Genomic DNA, 18,023 nt, shown 5'->3' on the forward strand with positions numbered 1-18,023 from the left:
GTCCCTTGTTCTATTTATTCCTCGGTATGATACCCCCTGATTTCACGTTTTTTGCCCCATTTACAGTGCCCACACTACTTCTTTTAAAAGCATATTATTCCAAACCTGTAATCAGGCTTTTTTTTTCAACCAGGTTTTTAAATTCTGACGGGCCTTATGACCACGTGTCTGGGGGCCAATATTTCCTTTGTTAAACAACAGGGAACCACGCGGAATGGTGGTCATTATCTTGTCACACTGAGCTGGTGGCTTTATATGATTATTGCCGACCAGTCTTCATAAAATGTATCCAAGGTTGTTAGAATTTTTAAAGCAAGGTATCCTCCATTTAAAAGTAAAGCCAACAGATAGTAAATAAGCCTTAGCAGAGATATTTTGTGAATACAACTTCGCCCGACAGACTCTAAAACATGATGGGGCATAGACTATCGTGGCTCTCTTTCGCCGCACGCTTCCAGAGCGTCCCTACTGGATAGAGCATTCGGTGCTCATGCAGTCGACTTGTGGCGTGTATGGAGCAGCTAGTGGTCATGTCGAGCTGTGCACTATCACATCCCTTTGCAGGGTTGACTCAGATTGACTCATTTGTTTTTATGCCACCTTCGTCTCTCCATGATTTAACTTCAAGCACTGAGTCAAAAGAAAATCCATCCCACAATACTATGCGCACGGCGAAACTATCCCGAGCGCGTGGCGGAACCGTCTTGGATAGTTTCACGGCCAAATCAAATTTTCTTTGTGGAAGAATTTGGCTATTTTCAATGTAAATAAGAAATAATATTGTTTTTGGCTACGGCTTAGACACGTGGCCAAAAACTTCCCTCTTTTGAACTGAGAAAGAGCCAAGGTTGTGCATAACTCATAATAACCGTTACTACTAAATATTACTCCCTCGCTTTGGCACTCCCATCCGGACCATTGAAATATTAGTTCAACTTTTCGGGAGAAACTTGCCATTTTTGTTACCAATGCGGCGTATTGAGTTAATTTTCTGACTTCATGTACCGCTGCTATAAATCGTAATGACATGTATTGACAGGTTTGAAAAGACCATCTTCAGCATAAAATATCACATTAGTCGAGTAAAACTACTTTCATTTCTTTTTCGAAGTCGTGCTGCTGTGTCTCATCCCTTCCTGTTTTGTCAGAGACCGGAAGTTACATTTCCACTCACCCCTCCCCTACCTTTTCACTCGTTCATAACTGTTTCCGGTGGAAAACAAGTTCGCTTTTTTTCACTTTTTTATACAGTCCGTTGTATTTAAAAATTTTGAAGAAAAAAAAAAGAATTTCCAATCGTTTCAAAAATAAAGTCGATATTTTCTTTTGTGTGATTGAAGCCGGCTTGGCGCTGTAATTAATTTCGAACTTTTTTGTACTAAATCAATCATTATTTTTAGGCCTCATTAATTTGCGTCAACAGGTATTATGGCCAGCAATAAGCATGAAATAAGTCGCGATCAAGCAATTTAATCTTAAGTATAGTAGTCATTATAAGATAATGTATATCCGCTACATCACGAAACTTTCCGAACAGGAAGTTGCGGTTTTTCATTTTCTCAAGTTTTAAATCTAAAATTGAAACAATTCTGGCATAGCACTTGGCCAGCACATGCAAGTTGGAGCATTTTCACTTTTGTTCCAAAATGTTAGCGTTAATCCTGGAGGAATTTTAAAAATTCTTTCGCTGGATTGTTTTGCTTTTTTCTTGTGTGCGACATGTGCGAAACCACTTCCGGTAATTGTAAAAATGGCTCCCTTCGTTTACAAAAGCTTTTTATTAGAAAGTATTGTGAACTAAAAGAAAATGAAGTCATGCTCAAGCTCAAGCTTTAACGAAATTAAAATTACCGAAGAAACAATGTAAGGTTGATTTTTGTAACTGGAACGTCTTGTCAACGGAAATACGTTGAGCTTGTGCCTCGGATTATATCCTCATTTCCGGTTGGCGGTTCTTCTGCGCGCGCAGCCGATTGAACGTGATCAAGTTTTGACAACATTTCTGAACAGTTCTTTGATCGAGTTTAACTGTTTCGTCGTTTTTCTTTTGGCGGAATGATTCGTCTGATCTTCAGACAGTTTATTTACAGAAAAGGCTTGAAATGCCTTCTAACGAGGTGGAACTTTTGAGCTACCGACGCAGGGAATCACAGCGGCATCCAGTAAATATAAGACGAACAGTTAGCGAGGATTGTCTTCTCGACGAACACGAAGACAATCATAGACTTATTATTTCAGCTTTTTCAATGCTCAAACTAAGCAAGACGAGGATTTCTGTTGGGGACAGTGTAACTGTGTACTGGGATATCAGAGAGCACTGTGGAGCTAATGACTGGATCGGGCTTTTCGATTTAGGTGAGTAGATGTACCGTACGTACGCGCAGCGCCTCGAGCACACTTTTCACTCTTGCGTCGAGGCCTGCTACCGGAATCAAACACACTGGTTGTTTACAACGAAACACCGAATGGATGCTTCTGTTTTCTTTGTGCTAAGAGATAAATATCCTAATTTAAACTAAACTGAAGGGAATCAGCTCCTAATGCCTCGTGAACATCTTAAATTTAGCGTGCCGGTCAACCTTTCCATTCATCATTTTTCTGCAAACCGGATCACAATGTCGTTTGCGTGGAAGAAACCTGTCAGAACAGTCTCGAGACATATTTTGCCAGTTTTTTAGGGCTGGTCGAGTTTAACCGAGCAATTTAGTTAGTTCTGCGTGTTGTGGAAACGATAGAGATTGATATCGTGTTTGGTACGACCTCTTCGTTTGAAGTAAGCTTATGAATTTGTTCCGGATGTCGAGGAGATCGAGCTGTAGAATTCACAATATTCTCTCATCTCCCTCTGTTAAAAGTTACCGCTACACGCCATGAGTCGATGCAGTCATTTCTTTTAGGTAATCACACTTTAACTCACGAGTTGCATAAGTTTATTGAAATGTTATCTTTGGAAGGGTTCATCGTCTCCGATCCGTGATGCATGTATGAAGTTCCAAGTCGATCATTGTAGGTATTCTAAAAACAAATATAAAGCTGTGAAGCCATTTCACAGTGAAACATCCAAGCTGCTTATGTGAATTAGGTCTTGTTAGGCTAAAAATGCTAATTGGTGTAGTTGGTGAACTGATATTGTGTTTCTTCGAACACTGAAACTGTTAGCAATCTTGTGTGATGTGATTATATTATTCAGGGGAATAATAATGTAGCAATGTTATCAGCTTTGAATAAACTCGATGGTTTTTTTTGGTACCTTTTGGAAAACGTCATCATTCTTTGTTTTAATCGCAAAACTGGATTCTTGTAAGGTCACGATCGAATGCAGCTCAATTTCTTCATTTACCTAAATAACTTACAGAAATTCTTGTAGCAATGCTTACAAAGGCAACAGACATCAAATCCACTGATTTCCTTTTCAAAATTCGTGAAAAAGGTATCGCCCAATCGAATGAGATTAAAATTTGTACACGGAATTCCCTATAAGATCAACATACTACTGGTATTTTAAATAACTTCTATGCCTATTTTTCTTGAAACATGAACGTCAACAAGATAGAATTTTAATTGCACGTACACATATCTGCCGATATTTCTGTTCATGACAACACAAAATTCCTCATAGGAATTTTGGTGGTTGTAGATCTACTCTAAGCAGATTTTTGGCCATATTTCTGAACACTTACATGTATGATTGACATATTCTTTATTCCAAGGTGCGTAAGGCTAATTACAGTCTTTTCAGAACTTAATAATTCTTTTATTATAAGCAGTGCTTTTCTTTGAAATGGACAATAGGTTGTTCATTCATTGTTTTTATCGCTGGATTTTTTTTTTTCATTTCTGGTCTCCAAGCATGTGATGTGTTGTTGATCAGCTTAGCTCTATTCACATTTTGATAAGTGTAGTGGATAAGTATTATGATATATCAACTGATATGATATTGCATGTTCATCTTTCTTCACTTTACGGAGCAATATCCTTTGTTTAATGAAAGTCCAACTGCTGGCTTCTTAAGTTTATAGTTTCTATTTACTGAATACAATTCATCTCTGTTTGTCAACTCCTTTGTTGCTACAGAAGGCAGTCTATGTGTGCGTGACATTTTTTATTACTAAAACACTTAGTTGAATACTTATGTAAATGCCAAGTGCGTTTGAAATTTAAAATACATAATGTTTCTTGAACTGTCTTGGAAACAGTATTATTGGGCAGCTAGTTCAGCTAGTAACAATGGTGTATTCTGTATACATTTGTTTAATCTTCTCCACATTGTTGCTTATAAATAGATAGTACAACTTACTTCTGTCAGCCTCAAGAAGACGTGACTAAAATAGATCATCTCAACTGAATAATCATCTCCCCAAAATAATTTGCTTTGCTTCACATATGCTTAAAGGTATTGTTTTGGTAAGAAATCATTGGTGTTTCTTACAGACTTTTCAATACAACATAGATCTGGTTTCACCTTATAATCATCAGATTATGGAATCCTGTTGAAGGCAAATTCTTTTTGGGAAAGAAACGAATTAAGATTGTTAACATACTGGTAAGGTGTTTGGAAAATGTCATAGACTATGTTAAATAATATTTATACCTGTACCACCCTTCTTTGGCTTTGAGCGGTCTTTCCACTTTTTGCTATGTATCTGCCCTCTTTAGATATACAATACACCACTGTACTTGGAAAGTGAATGACGTGAAATTTCTTCCTCTTCACATATTTAACTTCTAAATTACAGCTGTATGCGGGATAGCCCACATTTTAATGGCCAAAGTTGTTAGTGTTATGGAGCCTCAAAAGCAGCAAAAAGTAATGTTATTTTGCAAAGGCATATATTGTAAATGTTTTTTACTTAAGATTCTGACCAAATTTTTTCTACACTAACAGAATTCTGACTATATTATATATATTTGTTACTATTACTGTATTATTATTCCCTGTAAATTGAAATTCTCTTTCTTTTAAGTTGATTTTAAAAAGGTTACGTCATGGCTATGGCTGACATGTATTATAAATTTACTCTCCTGTAACAAAATATTTAATGGCAGTTTCAAGACACAAATTTGTCCTTACATTGTAAAAAATTCACCCTTTGTGAAATAATTGTTATACTTTGCGTGCAATGCTGTCAAATTTATTACCACATGTTATAAAATTTTAATTCTATTGAAACTTGTAAACAAATCAACCTACTGAATTAATCACTGATAAATGTTTCATGATGAAGGTGTGTATTTCGCTCAAACATTTGAGTTAATTTACATATAGGAGTGTACAGGGTATTACCATACAGCACATGTGTATTTTGTGCTTAACAGCTGTACATGTACATCTTAGAAAATGGAGTTACCAATTTACTCTGCAACTTAACAAATTTCTTATTGCTTTTTGACATATGTGGATAGAAATTCATGTGCAGGCATCGCAATCACCCCAGATTGTATATACACTTTTGTATGAAATTGAAACTTAGACATAAAGTATATTGATCAGAAATAGTACAGAGTTAAAAGAAGTTTTTTTGAAAACTAATCTGCCTCTGTGTTCTTCCTAATTTCTAAATGTGTGGTGATTAATTTCCTAAATTACACTGTATACAATAAGTTCCATTTGAGTATGTCATGTACTTGTAGGTATTATTATTTATTTTGAATTGAAAGCAAAGTGAATCATGCATAATAGCTGTTTTTCCTCTGATTCTTGTTCTTGTTATAATAATTTTTGTCATACAATGGACAAGGATCAGGAGGTATACAGACCTTGAATTCAACAGTATTTATTGTTGTAGTAAATAACAGTGTGATTTGAACTAATTAAATCACCTGTAAAGCAGTATTCCAACAGCTAACCACTGTGTTATGCATTTTTGTGGGTTTTGAATCACTGTAAATATATTTTTTTCTCATGTCAATGTATTATATCGTTTAATTAACTAAGATTTAGATATTTTTATTTAAAAAGTTAATGTTTAAAACTTCTGTAAACCCTTTATTTTCAAGATTTTGTAAATTGAAAGCTTTAATTTTGTCTGCAGCTTGTGTAATATACTTGTTATAGAGGGTAGACTACATGCATAATGCATCTTTTGGGATTATGTAAAGACAGGGATGTGGGATTTCAGATGGTAGAAGAGGCAAGTTTGGGGGACTAGAACACAGTGAAACCTAAACAAAATGAAGGGCCAAGGGACTGGCAATAATATGTTTACTATAACAGGGTTTTGTTACTGTAAAGGGAGGCTATTTTCCATATATTTTATTAGTATATACTAAATGAGTGGATACTGTTTTTTGCATGCTCTGATTGGCTACTCAAACTCTGTAAATCCAGTGCTATTCACTGATTCACCTCCAGGCTCTGAGCAATGAGCGACGCCAAACTCAAGTACATTATGAGCAAAATGTATTCCTGGTTTGCTACAATTACAAACAAAAAAATAACTTATTACCTGTTCTGTTTGCTCATTACTTTAAATTAACAATGTTTCAAGTACTATATGTAACTGTTATTTAAAATATGTTCATTTAATTTATGTAACCTGGATGATTTTTGGCTGGTTTTCAGATAGTCCAACATCTTTGTCAAACTATTTGGCCTGCAAGCAGAGGGGTGTGACAGGAGCAAAGAGAGGAGCTATAAAATGGGCCATCAATAGGGATGTTACTTTTGGCGAAGGTAAGTCTCTCTCTACCAAAGTTGTCTATTATAGTCGGCCATCATTCAGTGCCCGACTGAAATTGGGGCATGTCCAACTACAACTTAACTGTGTTCGGGCAAGGCGTTGCAACAAAGTTATACCAGAGACTACATGTACATGTATCAGTTAGAAGATGACTAAAATTTAGCATGAGCACATGTGAATAATTCTTATCTTTTTAACAACATACACAGCAACATTACTGTACTAAATACTAGGTCACATTTAACCTGTAACCTTTGTAGGTGTACAATGCACATTCATGACAATGTCTGTTAAAGGTGCGTTATATGCATCTTTGATTTATCATGACTGACCACATTTTTGTTTTGTCAAAACAAAGTCCTTATGTCCTTTCAAGAAAGAAAAATTATTTGCAGCCCTGGTTCTGAATTGTTCTACAGTACATGTACATGTAATTGAGTAATTTAATGTAATATTCATTCTTATTTTCTTGTCATTTTTCAGTTGAAAACAAGTGCATTTTCAAGTACATTCATGGCAACACTGGATCTGTCAAAGCCATAAGTCCCACTCTGTACATCTACAATCCTTATGCTGAGGTATTAAAAAAACATTATGTTGTGAAAAATGCAAAGGGTGGGTCATTTACAGAAAAAATTAAAATATAGCCTTAATGCTGCAAAACAATGTTTCTATCTTGTTACGCATGTCTGTTTATGAATAGGTTTAATAGTGTACATTGTACGTGTCGTCAAGTCAAACAAATGAGAAATCAGCTGGGCTATACATGTACATGTATGTCATGTTTCCAAAGCTACTTGTGTAAATAGCCTTAAATTAACCTTTGAAGTTGTTGTTATGTCCTGATTGTGCTAGTTTTTATAATTGGGTGATTTTGTTAATTGTGGATTATACATTGGAAAGCTATTTGCGATCATTAGTTGAAAGTTGTATGTTCACAAACAACAATATTTGGAAGCCCTGTCAACATGAATCACCTTTCCTCCATAGCTTGCTTCCCCACATGGAAGGCCACGCCTTGGATCACTTGTACCTCAGGAAACTCTTTTGGAATTCTCCATCGCTGGTATGTAAACCTCAAAAGCTATCTTATAATTTACTGCTACTCACAGAGGAAGGAAAAATATAGTATAATGAGTGTCTATCAGTCTGATAGAACATTGAATTTACTTCTTTTTTTTGTCTTGACAGTTTATGTAAATGGCCCAAGGATAAAAAATAATATATAAGAGTGGAGAAACACTTATAGAAAAGTTCCATGTTCCATGCTTCTAGTTTTTTTCTGGAAAACCTGATAAATATCACCATGTTAACCCTTTAGGTCCCAAGGGTGTCCAACATCAATTTTCTCCTAACTACATCAGCAGACTGATCAAGAGTAAAGGTTATGAGAATTACTCAATTGATTACCAAAGGAAGAGTGCTTTGATCTTAGACCAAATTCTCTCAACTATTCTTAAAAGAAATGTATGGAGATCAGTCTGGAGAATTTGTATTTGGATCTCGGGGCTTAAAGGGTTTATGCAACTAATCAATAAGTACACTGCAATTGCTTGTAATCTAAGAGATGTACAAACGTACTACACACAGTATATCATATCACTGACTCTAGAATTACAATAGATTGCAAGAATCAAGCTCATTAATTTTGTCCTTGAATTTTTGTCCCTCTTAAGGTTGTTACATTTATGTGTACTTGTATTATAGTTTATTTTCCTGTCCCAGTCATTTTACAACAAATGATTCATTAATGAATTAACAGGTTTACAAGCCAATGGATTGAAGAAGAATATATTTGGCAGGCCCAGCCCTTATGTCAAACTGTCAATCATGCCATCACGTCGTCATCTCAGATCATGGAAACAGCATCATGGACAAATTGCGAAGACATCATCACAAACCAATACCACCAATCCAAAATGGAACAGTGAGGTCAGTAATGTAAATGAAATAATTATACAAAGGGCTGTCATTTGTACATGTAGCTTTGTCAAATATTAATAATTTTGTCTAGTTCTCTGTGTGCTTTTACACTGAAGGATCATTCTGTGATACAATGTAAGTGTACTGTGTGGAAAATCAATTTTTGCCCTTTATAAATGTGACCATCAAAAGATTCTGAGCTGGAAGAAAAATTGGAGGGAGCCCGGTGCTCTGAACTTGTAAAATCCAGGATAATTATGATTTTCATAAAGGACCAAGATTTTTACTAGTCACCTGGGAGCAAAAGTTAGGCACGATGGGCTACTGGGCGCTGCTATAGCACAGCCTTGATGTCTTAATTCTTACATAAACACATGTATTTACTTAAATGTGCACTGTACTTACACTGCATTTGAATACAACGTAAGCACATGTAGATGTATTTAAGTGTGTACATCCTAGGCCGGGAATAATCATGCAATTGACAACCATTTGCATAAGCTTTCATACACATGCACGCACAGTGTAACATGTTAGTAAATGTTCTCAATTAGATGCTCTGAAGTTTTCCTGTTACACATACATGTACATGTACATTGACCTTCTTGCTTTCCACATCAGGAATTTGTATTTTTGGGTGGTGCTGAGGATTTGTTGGAAGTTGAAGTGCGGAACAAGTTTTCAGGTACACGGCCAGCCTTCAGCAGATTCCTTGGAAAGCTTACTGTTCCCCTGGTGGATCTTTTTGGATGCCAAAGAAACAGGTAAAGCATTAAAGCTTTTCATATAAAAAATTAATTATGTGTACATATGCCGTGGAATAAGAAGAAATTTATATGAAACACTTTTCCAGGGTATTATCTTATGACCTACATTGAGAAAACATGGAGTTCTATTTTATTGCTTTAGTTGTCGTATGTTTAAATCTATCTTTCTTATTTATATTTTGTTTTAAATCACATTTACCAGGCCAGAAGAGTTTACAAAACCTTTGGGTAGAAGAACACCAGCTGACAGAATACAGGGCACAGTCACCTTAATGGTCACAGTTATTGAACCATCAAAAAGACCACAACCAGGTCAGACAATGAAAGTTTTCATTTCTAATGTTTCTTCACTGTCTTAGCCTGTCCTATAGACTCGTTTTGTATATAAGTTTTTTCAAGGAATTTAATGAGCATGCCAGAAAATAACCTGCGTTAAGCAGAGGGTTTTTTTGTGTATGTTTTCGTTTGCGTTTTCGGTTCGATACAGCAGCGCAAAAGCTGAACCAAGGTCAAACGAGAAAGCGATAGGGGAGGAGGTGGGGAAGGAAAGAAGACAGACAGGTCTCTCAGCAGCGTGCAAAAAAAGTCGTGTCCAACAGCCCGGGGCTACATATGTAGTGGATTTTGCTATCGGGCTAGTGATTTTTGTTCTTAACTTGTCCGACGGAGAAGTGCTGTTGTTTGGGGTAAATTCAAGTTACAGAAGGATTGTAATCAATCCTGCTAATCAAAAAGGGTTTTGGGGCTAGTTGAAATGACTTGTGGGCTAGTACATGCTAGCCAGAACTTGCCCGAATGGCAGGCTGTAAAACTGACTTTCTTTGTACCCTGTTCAGCCTTCTTTCTCTTCCCTCCCCCCTTCCCCCTCCCCCTTCCCCCATCGTTTTCTCGCTTACTTTAGGAATCAGGAACGAAAACCACACCAACAAAACAGCCTGCACCGCAGCCTAGCGACAAGAAAAAAAAAAATAGCAGCTACCATCTCCTTGAGCTGGCGGTCATTAAATCCCCCGCGGTTTTTTATTTTCGTAGGAGACGCTTGAAGATCTCTAAAGAGAGAAATAGTAGGTCTATAGACAGACTATCACTGACAAAAAAGGAGCAAAGAAAATGTCACTGGGTTGCAAAAATTTTTCTGGCTTATCAAAAAAAAACTTACGTTAGGAAAGTTTATAACGAGATTCTGTAATTTCTGTTCAAAGGCAGCCGTAGATTTAGATCTGGTGTGTTTTCGGGGATGTGCGGGAAAAGGACTGCTACAGGCACATAGTATGTAAGAGGTAAAAACTAATAGATTAATTATGTTTGGTATTAATTTTTTTGTTGGTTTCTAGGCGCTGAATCAGGCCAACAGGAGAACATTCCTCCTTCCACACCAGCCTCTGGCTCTCAACAAACTAATCCAAGTTGTACTCTGTCAAACCCGTCGCTGACATCTTCTGCGCCAAATATATTACAGCCTCTAACCCTGAACTCTAGCAATGGAGTTCTTGAGACCATATTTCCAGTTGAGAACACACCGTCTCCTGAGTCTCCACGTGGGGCAAATGAACGGCCTAATCCTAGGGGCAGCGGTGGACATAGGCGTCTACGACTTCACTCCAGACCTCGGACTGAGATATATTCACATGAGTTTGTTCCCTTGGATCCTGATATTACCAGCCCTGAAATTTCTCGAGACCCTCATATAGCAAACATTGAGAACAGTGTTAGTGGAAATAGCACTGCGGATGAGAGCAATTCTGGTGATAACAGGACGTCTAATTCAATTGATGTTGAATCGCCTAATGAAATAACCAATCCTATACAGGATTGTCCGAGTGTTGTTCACAGTCCTGATGAAGTCGATAGCAATGATACTGTTGTAGCTTCCGCAACGTCACTTCAGGACTCTAATGTATCTAATCAAGATATGGAAAATCAACCTATGGAAATCCCTGACGAAACCAGTGATGTCAGTGACTCTGATGTTGTGACCGAAACACCGGTTGTCCCTGATGAGGTAGAAATGGCTTTGCCGAGTACTACGAACAGAAATAGTGTTACAAGTATTGAGTTGACTGATGACTCACCACTGAGAATCTTGGAAGAGAGTGAAAGAGTGCGTGAAGAGATCGCACTATCGTGTGAAAATTTACTCCAGGAACCAAGCCCAGAATCAGACGATGAACTAGAGCAAATGGATGTTAGTGATGATACTATTATGGAAGAACAAAACAATTCACTCAATTCTGATTATTCGATGGAAGATGTATTGACAAGGAGAGGTGGTACAGCAACAGAGTCAAATGCAAATGATAATTCTTTAGAAACTCAGTCGAGGACTGTTAGAGAAACACATGTACTTGAGGCTGGAGACCATCCCTCATCTCCCGAGGATCAAGAAGAGTCTCGTACATCAACCCCTCCCCATGTGTCTTCTGATGTTACAGCATCTATTGAAACAGAAACAGAAGCTGAGGCAGTAAATGCTTCTGAAGGAGCGGTTAGCTTACAATCAGAACACTCTCAACACCAAGATAATCAGTCAGAACCTCAACCTTCTGAGCAGGAAGATGTACAAATGTCGCTTCTTGAATATGTAGATCGAATTGTTGGTGATGAATCTGATAATATTGAAGAACAGAGTGCAGACAGTGCAATGATTGTTGAGTCGTTTGGAGATAACACAGAAGAAAATGTGTCATCAGTAAGGTCTGGTGTAAGAATACCTTCTGTAACACTTCCAGTGGAGGCATCAGAACCTGTTTTACTTGACGCCACGTCACTGCAGTCTGCCTCCGCGTCTGAAATGTTAGTTGATACATCAGCTAATGAGAACACTATTACCCCACCACCAAAACCTCCCAGGAGTAATGAGAACCCTATTACCCCACCTCCAAAACCTCCCAGAAGTAATGAGAACCCTATTACCCCACCTCCAAAACCTCCCAGGAGTAAACGTGTGTCTCGGTCCAGTAGTGAGCCTCGTAATTCTCAGCGCTCTCACAGGGGGGGAGAGAGGTCACGAAATGCCAGCAGAACTGCTAATCAAGAGGGAAATGCTTCCAGACAATCGCGTCCTCCGTTTGTTAGACGCGTTACCGACCCCACCACAGGACAGGCAAATCGTTTGCATTCTGAGGAAGGGACTGTAAACAGGGTTAATGATGGAACTACTGCAGCCGCTATAACTGTAAACACTGCAGAAGATTCCACTTCATACGCTGTACCCTTGTCTCTAACAGAGTCTGTTGTGATGGCAGTACCACTATCCCCTCCACCCCAGCGTCCTACTCACTCCGGCCTGATGTCACCTGTTGTTGTGGCAGATGGTAGGGCGGAACCGGAAGCTGTAGTCACACCACTTCCGTCACCAGAGCTCAGCTTCGAGGAAACAGACGCAGTGTTTGATAGCCAATTAACTGTCACGGAAGCTTCAGTTAATTCTGAAGGAAACCAAAGTATTGAAAATGAATCTTCAATAACAACAGACTTGTCAAATGATTACGAGTTGATTATACAAGATGATGGCAGACAGCCGTCATCAGCTCCATCAACATTACGCAGGGAAGCAGTTCCTTCAAATACTACGGTGTCACCAAATGTAACGCGTGTTCAACATAGAAGAAGTAGCTCACAGGATTCTACTCCGTCCACCGTGATTTATGCCACTCCAGTAACAGGAGTGAGTAGAGAGTCGACTGATGGTAGTTTGAGTTTCCCGAGAGCAAAAGTCACTGCTCTTTCAGAGAATCGGAGACAGGGTAGTAGCGAGACTGTTTCTGGAGAAACGCAATCACTGCCCCGGAACAGTAGCAATGCTGTACCCATACCAAGTGCCTCTGGTCCACGAGTAAGCTCGGAGCAGTCCCGTTCTGATGCAACTCCAAGAGTCAACAGTGGAGCGTCTGTTAGTGCCACATCACAGCCTGGGTCTAGTACCAGCTCGAGCAGTGATGCAAATCAACGAGAAGCTATACAGACTTTACTTCGGACTTATTATTTTAAATCATCTCAAGCATCCCGAGGAACATCCTCCGTAGGTCAACCAACATCGTCTACATCCCCTGTACGGGGACAAGCGGGGGGAAGAAGGCCATCATCTGACACTAATCCGCGCAGTGCACAGAGACGAAACTCTGCTCGGAGACAACAGGGGCATCCGGTTCATTTGTCTATTGAGGATCAACAACAGACAAGAGGGCAGCAGGCTCGGTCGAACCAGCAGTCTGTAGAGGATGAACCTCTGCCTTCAAGTAAGACATGAGAATAGTGTGTGACACTTTTATCTGTTATTGTAACATCGCTTTTCGATCATTGGTGTATTCATTCTTTTTTAATGATAGATTATGGAGCAACTATTTTTCACATTCACCAGAATCTGGATTTCCCGGCAAAAGTTGCACGTCCAACAGTGATTTCATTCATGTCTCACTCGTTCACTCGTTCACTCGTAAGACGGCATTTGCAACAACTGAAGCCTAGACCAGTCTAGAATTACTTTATTTTGATTTTTGTTCTCACTTGTGCGTTGATTGAAAGGATGCGAAACAAAAACAATAAGAGGATGTCCGAGATCAAAAGAAACGGCCTTCAGCGGTGGCAAACTTAAAATCTTAACTTTGGAATTTTGGACGCTCAACACGGACACAAACTAAAACACGCTGGGAATTTGAACACGGAATTGTTTTAGGTTCCGCTGAATAATCTAATAATCTAAGCCCTAATGAGTAGCGAAATTGAACAACTGCTGGCGTATGAGAGGGTGTGCAGAGGACGGTCCCCTTCGGGTTTTTTCGGAGATACTTGGTATTTTGGGGTACACGAACACGGTCTTCGTACGTTTTCATAGACTGCGAGCAGTCTCTCTTTTTCTTCAGATTTAGTGAGAGCAATGCGCGCGCGCAGGAGCGGCGGAGCGCCGTCAGTCACGCGCGTGGTCATTTGCGAGTCTCGCGTTTTGCTCGACGGACTACAGAAAAAAGAGAGACTGCTCGTAGTCTAATATTTTCACACATACAGTGTGTACATCCCATACAAGATTATGATACCCAGTGTAGGAATCATCACCGATCTTATTGTGTTTGTTTGTTTGTTTGTTTGTTTTGGCAGATTGGGAGAGAGGCATTGATTCTCATGGAAGAGTTTACTACATTGATCACATCAATAGGACCACCACATGGGTCAGGCCTCGGCGAAGTAAGCAGTTCACTTCCACCCACCCCTCTCCTAATCAAACGTCGGCACTAACTTATTACTTCGGGCAAAATGACACATTAGGGGAGGGGTAGGTAGGTTCCGTGAATTTCACACCGAACCCAGTTTCTTTTTTTTTACCACAATCCAACTGTTGATTGCTATTCCTTCTTGTTACCTAAATGTAACACTTCTGCTTGGCTTTAGTCGTCCTATTATACACTAAAACACTTCCTTTACATGAGAGAAGTGTTTTTCGATGGCCAAACATCGTGAAGTCTTGCGGAGTTTTATTGAAACCTCCTTAGAAGTACGTATATATATACAATTTCTGACCAAAATATTCAAAAGTTCCCAAGCTACTGCGACAAGGCTGTGCTAAAACAGTAAGCAAAATAGTCGGGCTAAAACTTGTACACCGGGGTAAATTTTAACGAATTTTGCTCTGTATTCGCAAAACAAACCTTCATCGAGGACTAAAAAAAAAATGGAAAGAAAAGAAAAGAAAAGAAAAGAAAAGGGTCGTTGCCACTAAAGGGTGAAATTAAAAATGATGAAAAAAAAAATTACCAAATAAACAAGTTGATGACTTAATGTATAGTCACGTCCATTTATATCCCTACGGTAAAGTTAGTTTCGTGAGCTTCGTTTATTGAGGCACGTTTTTAGCAGTGACCTATGAGGCGAACGTGGCTGACAATTTGGCTAGATTGGGAAGATAGTGCGTTGTTTCTCGAAGCGTATATTCCATGGTTGTTTTAATTTTTCAATCATGTACTGGTAATTGCATTGCCTTAAAATAAATTGATACGGGTAAGGATATGTTCTTCGGTGGTCTAAGAAAAGTGGGCATTTGACCTTGACCTTCTTGAAGAAGAAAATCGATCTCTTCCATTTACAAATGACAGTAACTGGTTTCTTGAAGGTTTCTTGGCTTATAGCCTAGTGCAACACGTCACAAGGTTACATAAACGTACAAAATATCCATGTACTTCGTAATCACTGGCAAAAAGTTCGACATCGAAAGAAAGCGTCCATGAAGTTAGTGTAATTCTGGTGGATATATATATATTTTTCGCAATATAAGATACTTCAGGGAAAAAATTGTGAAAGGTAATCAAATACTATTTTGCAATCCCTACCTTAATTTTTTAAGAGTTTCGTTACCAGAAGAGCGCTTACGTGACATTCTTGTGCAATTTACCACTTTCTACGATGGCTAATGTACGTTATGGACCCAGTTTATACAACAAACTTTTTGTTTCACTTCCCCACTGACGCAACAAAACAGTTTCTTCAGAAACCCAACCTCAATTTATAAATGCAACCATCCGTGCTACTTAGCTCTTTAAAAACTATCAGGAACTACAAGTAGGCCTTTGCACCCTGTGGGACCCCAGTGGTAAAAATAAATGGACAAACTTCGTCTTATCTTTACCATTTTTATACAGTTATATTTAAAACTTGAGTTGATATATGGTCTTTTCCTCTTTAAATTACCTTTATTACTTTTTACCTCTTGGATGAGTTTTTTCAAACCGAAATATTGTGCAAATTTTTTAACAGTTACATTGGCTATGGTGTTTACTTTATGATTGTATTGCAAATTTTCCTTTTCAGATGCCCCTGAGAGAGAAGCAAACATGAACGATATTAACACTCACTGGCAGAGCCTGGACAGAAGGTACCCCTCCCTCCCCCCCCTAGTTTCCTCAGCACCCGTTCCTTGCATTTTAGCGACAAATTGCTGATTTAAGAAACACACGGCTAATACGCCTTTTTGATCTTGTGATGGTCCCAGTTCACATCCGAGACTTAAACGTACTTTCTCAAGTTGATTTTTGAAGGCGCTTTGGAGAAAGTACATAAAAGCAGTATTAGCTTAGTTTTCCCGAAGGTATATATTTGTCCAACACTTCTCCTCAGAAACTCGCATAACAAAGGTGCCTTTGCTTTTGATTTTCCTCTGGAGTATCAATCCGATCTACATTTACATAAATGCGAACCAGGAGGTTTAAAGGTTTAAAGGGTTGTTTACAGTAGAAAGTGCATTTAGCTTATTAAGCTAGTTTACAAGCACTCCACTCAAGTACTTAGAGCAAATAATTCAAATACAACATAACAGGATTAAAAACGCGACTGGCGGGAGGCAACCAGTTGGCTATTTACAAGCGTGGCCAAGGATTTGAACTTGGAACGACCGAGAACAAATCCAGCGAGTGGTGAGAGTGGGACTCGAACCCGTGACCGCCTGATTGCGATTCCGACGCGCGCGCTGACCACTCGTCCACGGTGCTTCCAATCTCCTTCCTCAGGAGATTCTCCCCCGTGGATTATTCTGCGCAATGCTGTGCAGTTCCTTTAAAACCTTTTGATCGAAATTCTCTTCCTATTCTTTTCCGATTCAAGGTATCAAAGTTTTCGCCGGACGCTGCGTGGTCGCGGTAGTCATCATTCACGTCCCCCACTTCCCATCGACAACAACAGAGAGAACCAGACTACAGGCGAGACAAGCGCTAGTAGTAGCTCTGAAACAAGTTCTTTATCCAGACCCTCATCAGCAGCATCTTCAACTCAAGCGTCCCCCACCCCTTCAACATCATCCAACCCTTCCACACCGTCTACTTCTACCGCACCGTCTCCTTCCTCAGCCTCTAGTGCGAGAGCTTCAAGTCTGAATCAGTCGCCCGCTGTCAAGTTCCTCATCAGATACGATTTGATAGACTACCTCAAGAGCAAAGGGGTACGGAGTTTGTAAATTCTACTAAAAGTTTCGATTTTAAGTAGACTTTTTGGCCTTTTTAGTCTTTGTACCCGTAATGGTGAGGTCAGTTAAGCCAGCTTCCTTGAAGCCCTTAGCTCAGTATTCCGTAGATTTAAGGTAGTTTGAGGCCATTGTTGATATCTGAAGTCAACGTAAAAACAGCAATCCATATTCACGAAAATTCCCTTCTTTTGGTACTGTTAAATACTGCACTGTTTTCAAGGCCGTAAGCAGGCCTGAAATTTGCTTATATATCAGACAAAAAGAGGTTGCTAAGGTAAGCTGTTTTACATACAAATCGACGTTTTGTGCAGACGGTTGGCCCCCTCCTAGGATGGAGTAGTATCCTTTCCAGAGAGGAGGAGCAGCATTAACTTAAGGTTTTTCTCGCTTCACTAAGTTAAGCTCCAGTTGCATAGGTTACCTGTGGCTCGAGTGGGCTTTTATCAAGCAAAACAGGTTTGAATGTAATTTGAATAATTTATGTTTCACCAGGTGGCAGGCCATTACTATTTCCAAAGCCAGATGTTGAAACTGATTGTATCCAAGATCAGGAGCGACCCAAATCAGTTTGAACGGTAAATTGAACCCCTTGTATTTTCCAAATGAAGACTAATTAGCGTCAGCTAAATACATCGACACATGAATAAAGTTCATCATCATCATCATCAAGACTAATTTATTTTGTTGAATTTCTTAATCTTCAAGTTA

General features: G+C 39.0%; 1 protein-coding gene across 3 annotated transcripts in view; it reads left to right on the forward strand.

Moving 5' to 3' along the window:
• Positions 1 to 1,962: 1,962 nt before the first annotated feature.
• LOC140931404 (uncharacterized) overlaps positions 1,963 to 18,023 on the forward strand; it is a 32,823-nt gene continuing 16,762 nt past the window's right edge. The window contains exons 1-12 of one of the 3 annotated variants that reach the window (XM_073381222.1): positions 1,963 to 2,355; positions 6,563 to 6,673; positions 7,164 to 7,258; positions 7,671 to 7,746; positions 8,443 to 8,612; positions 9,225 to 9,367; positions 9,573 to 9,682; positions 10,705 to 13,608; positions 14,465 to 14,551; positions 16,169 to 16,232; positions 16,958 to 17,291; positions 17,808 to 17,890. In XM_073381222.1, the coding sequence (XP_073237323.1) occupies positions 2,103 to 2,355; positions 6,563 to 6,673; positions 7,164 to 7,258; positions 7,671 to 7,746; positions 8,443 to 8,612; positions 9,225 to 9,367; positions 9,573 to 9,682; positions 10,705 to 13,608; positions 14,465 to 14,551; positions 16,169 to 16,232; positions 16,958 to 17,291; positions 17,808 to 17,890 (4,430 nt within the window). In that variant the 5' untranslated portion in view covers positions 1,963 to 2,102. The remainder of the gene's footprint in view (positions 2,356 to 6,562; positions 6,674 to 7,163; positions 7,259 to 7,670; positions 7,747 to 8,442; positions 8,613 to 9,224; positions 9,368 to 9,572; positions 9,683 to 10,704; positions 13,609 to 14,464; positions 14,552 to 16,168; positions 16,233 to 16,957; positions 17,292 to 17,807; positions 17,891 to 18,023) is intronic. The other 2 variants (XM_073381220.1, XM_073381221.1) reach the window with 2 other exon arrangements.

Source organism: Porites lutea, chromosome 3, assembly GCF_958299795.1.
Source record: "Porites lutea chromosome 3, jaPorLute2.1, whole genome shotgun sequence".
Classification (NCBI taxonomy): domain Eukaryota; kingdom Metazoa; phylum Cnidaria; class Anthozoa; order Scleractinia; family Poritidae; genus Porites; species Porites lutea.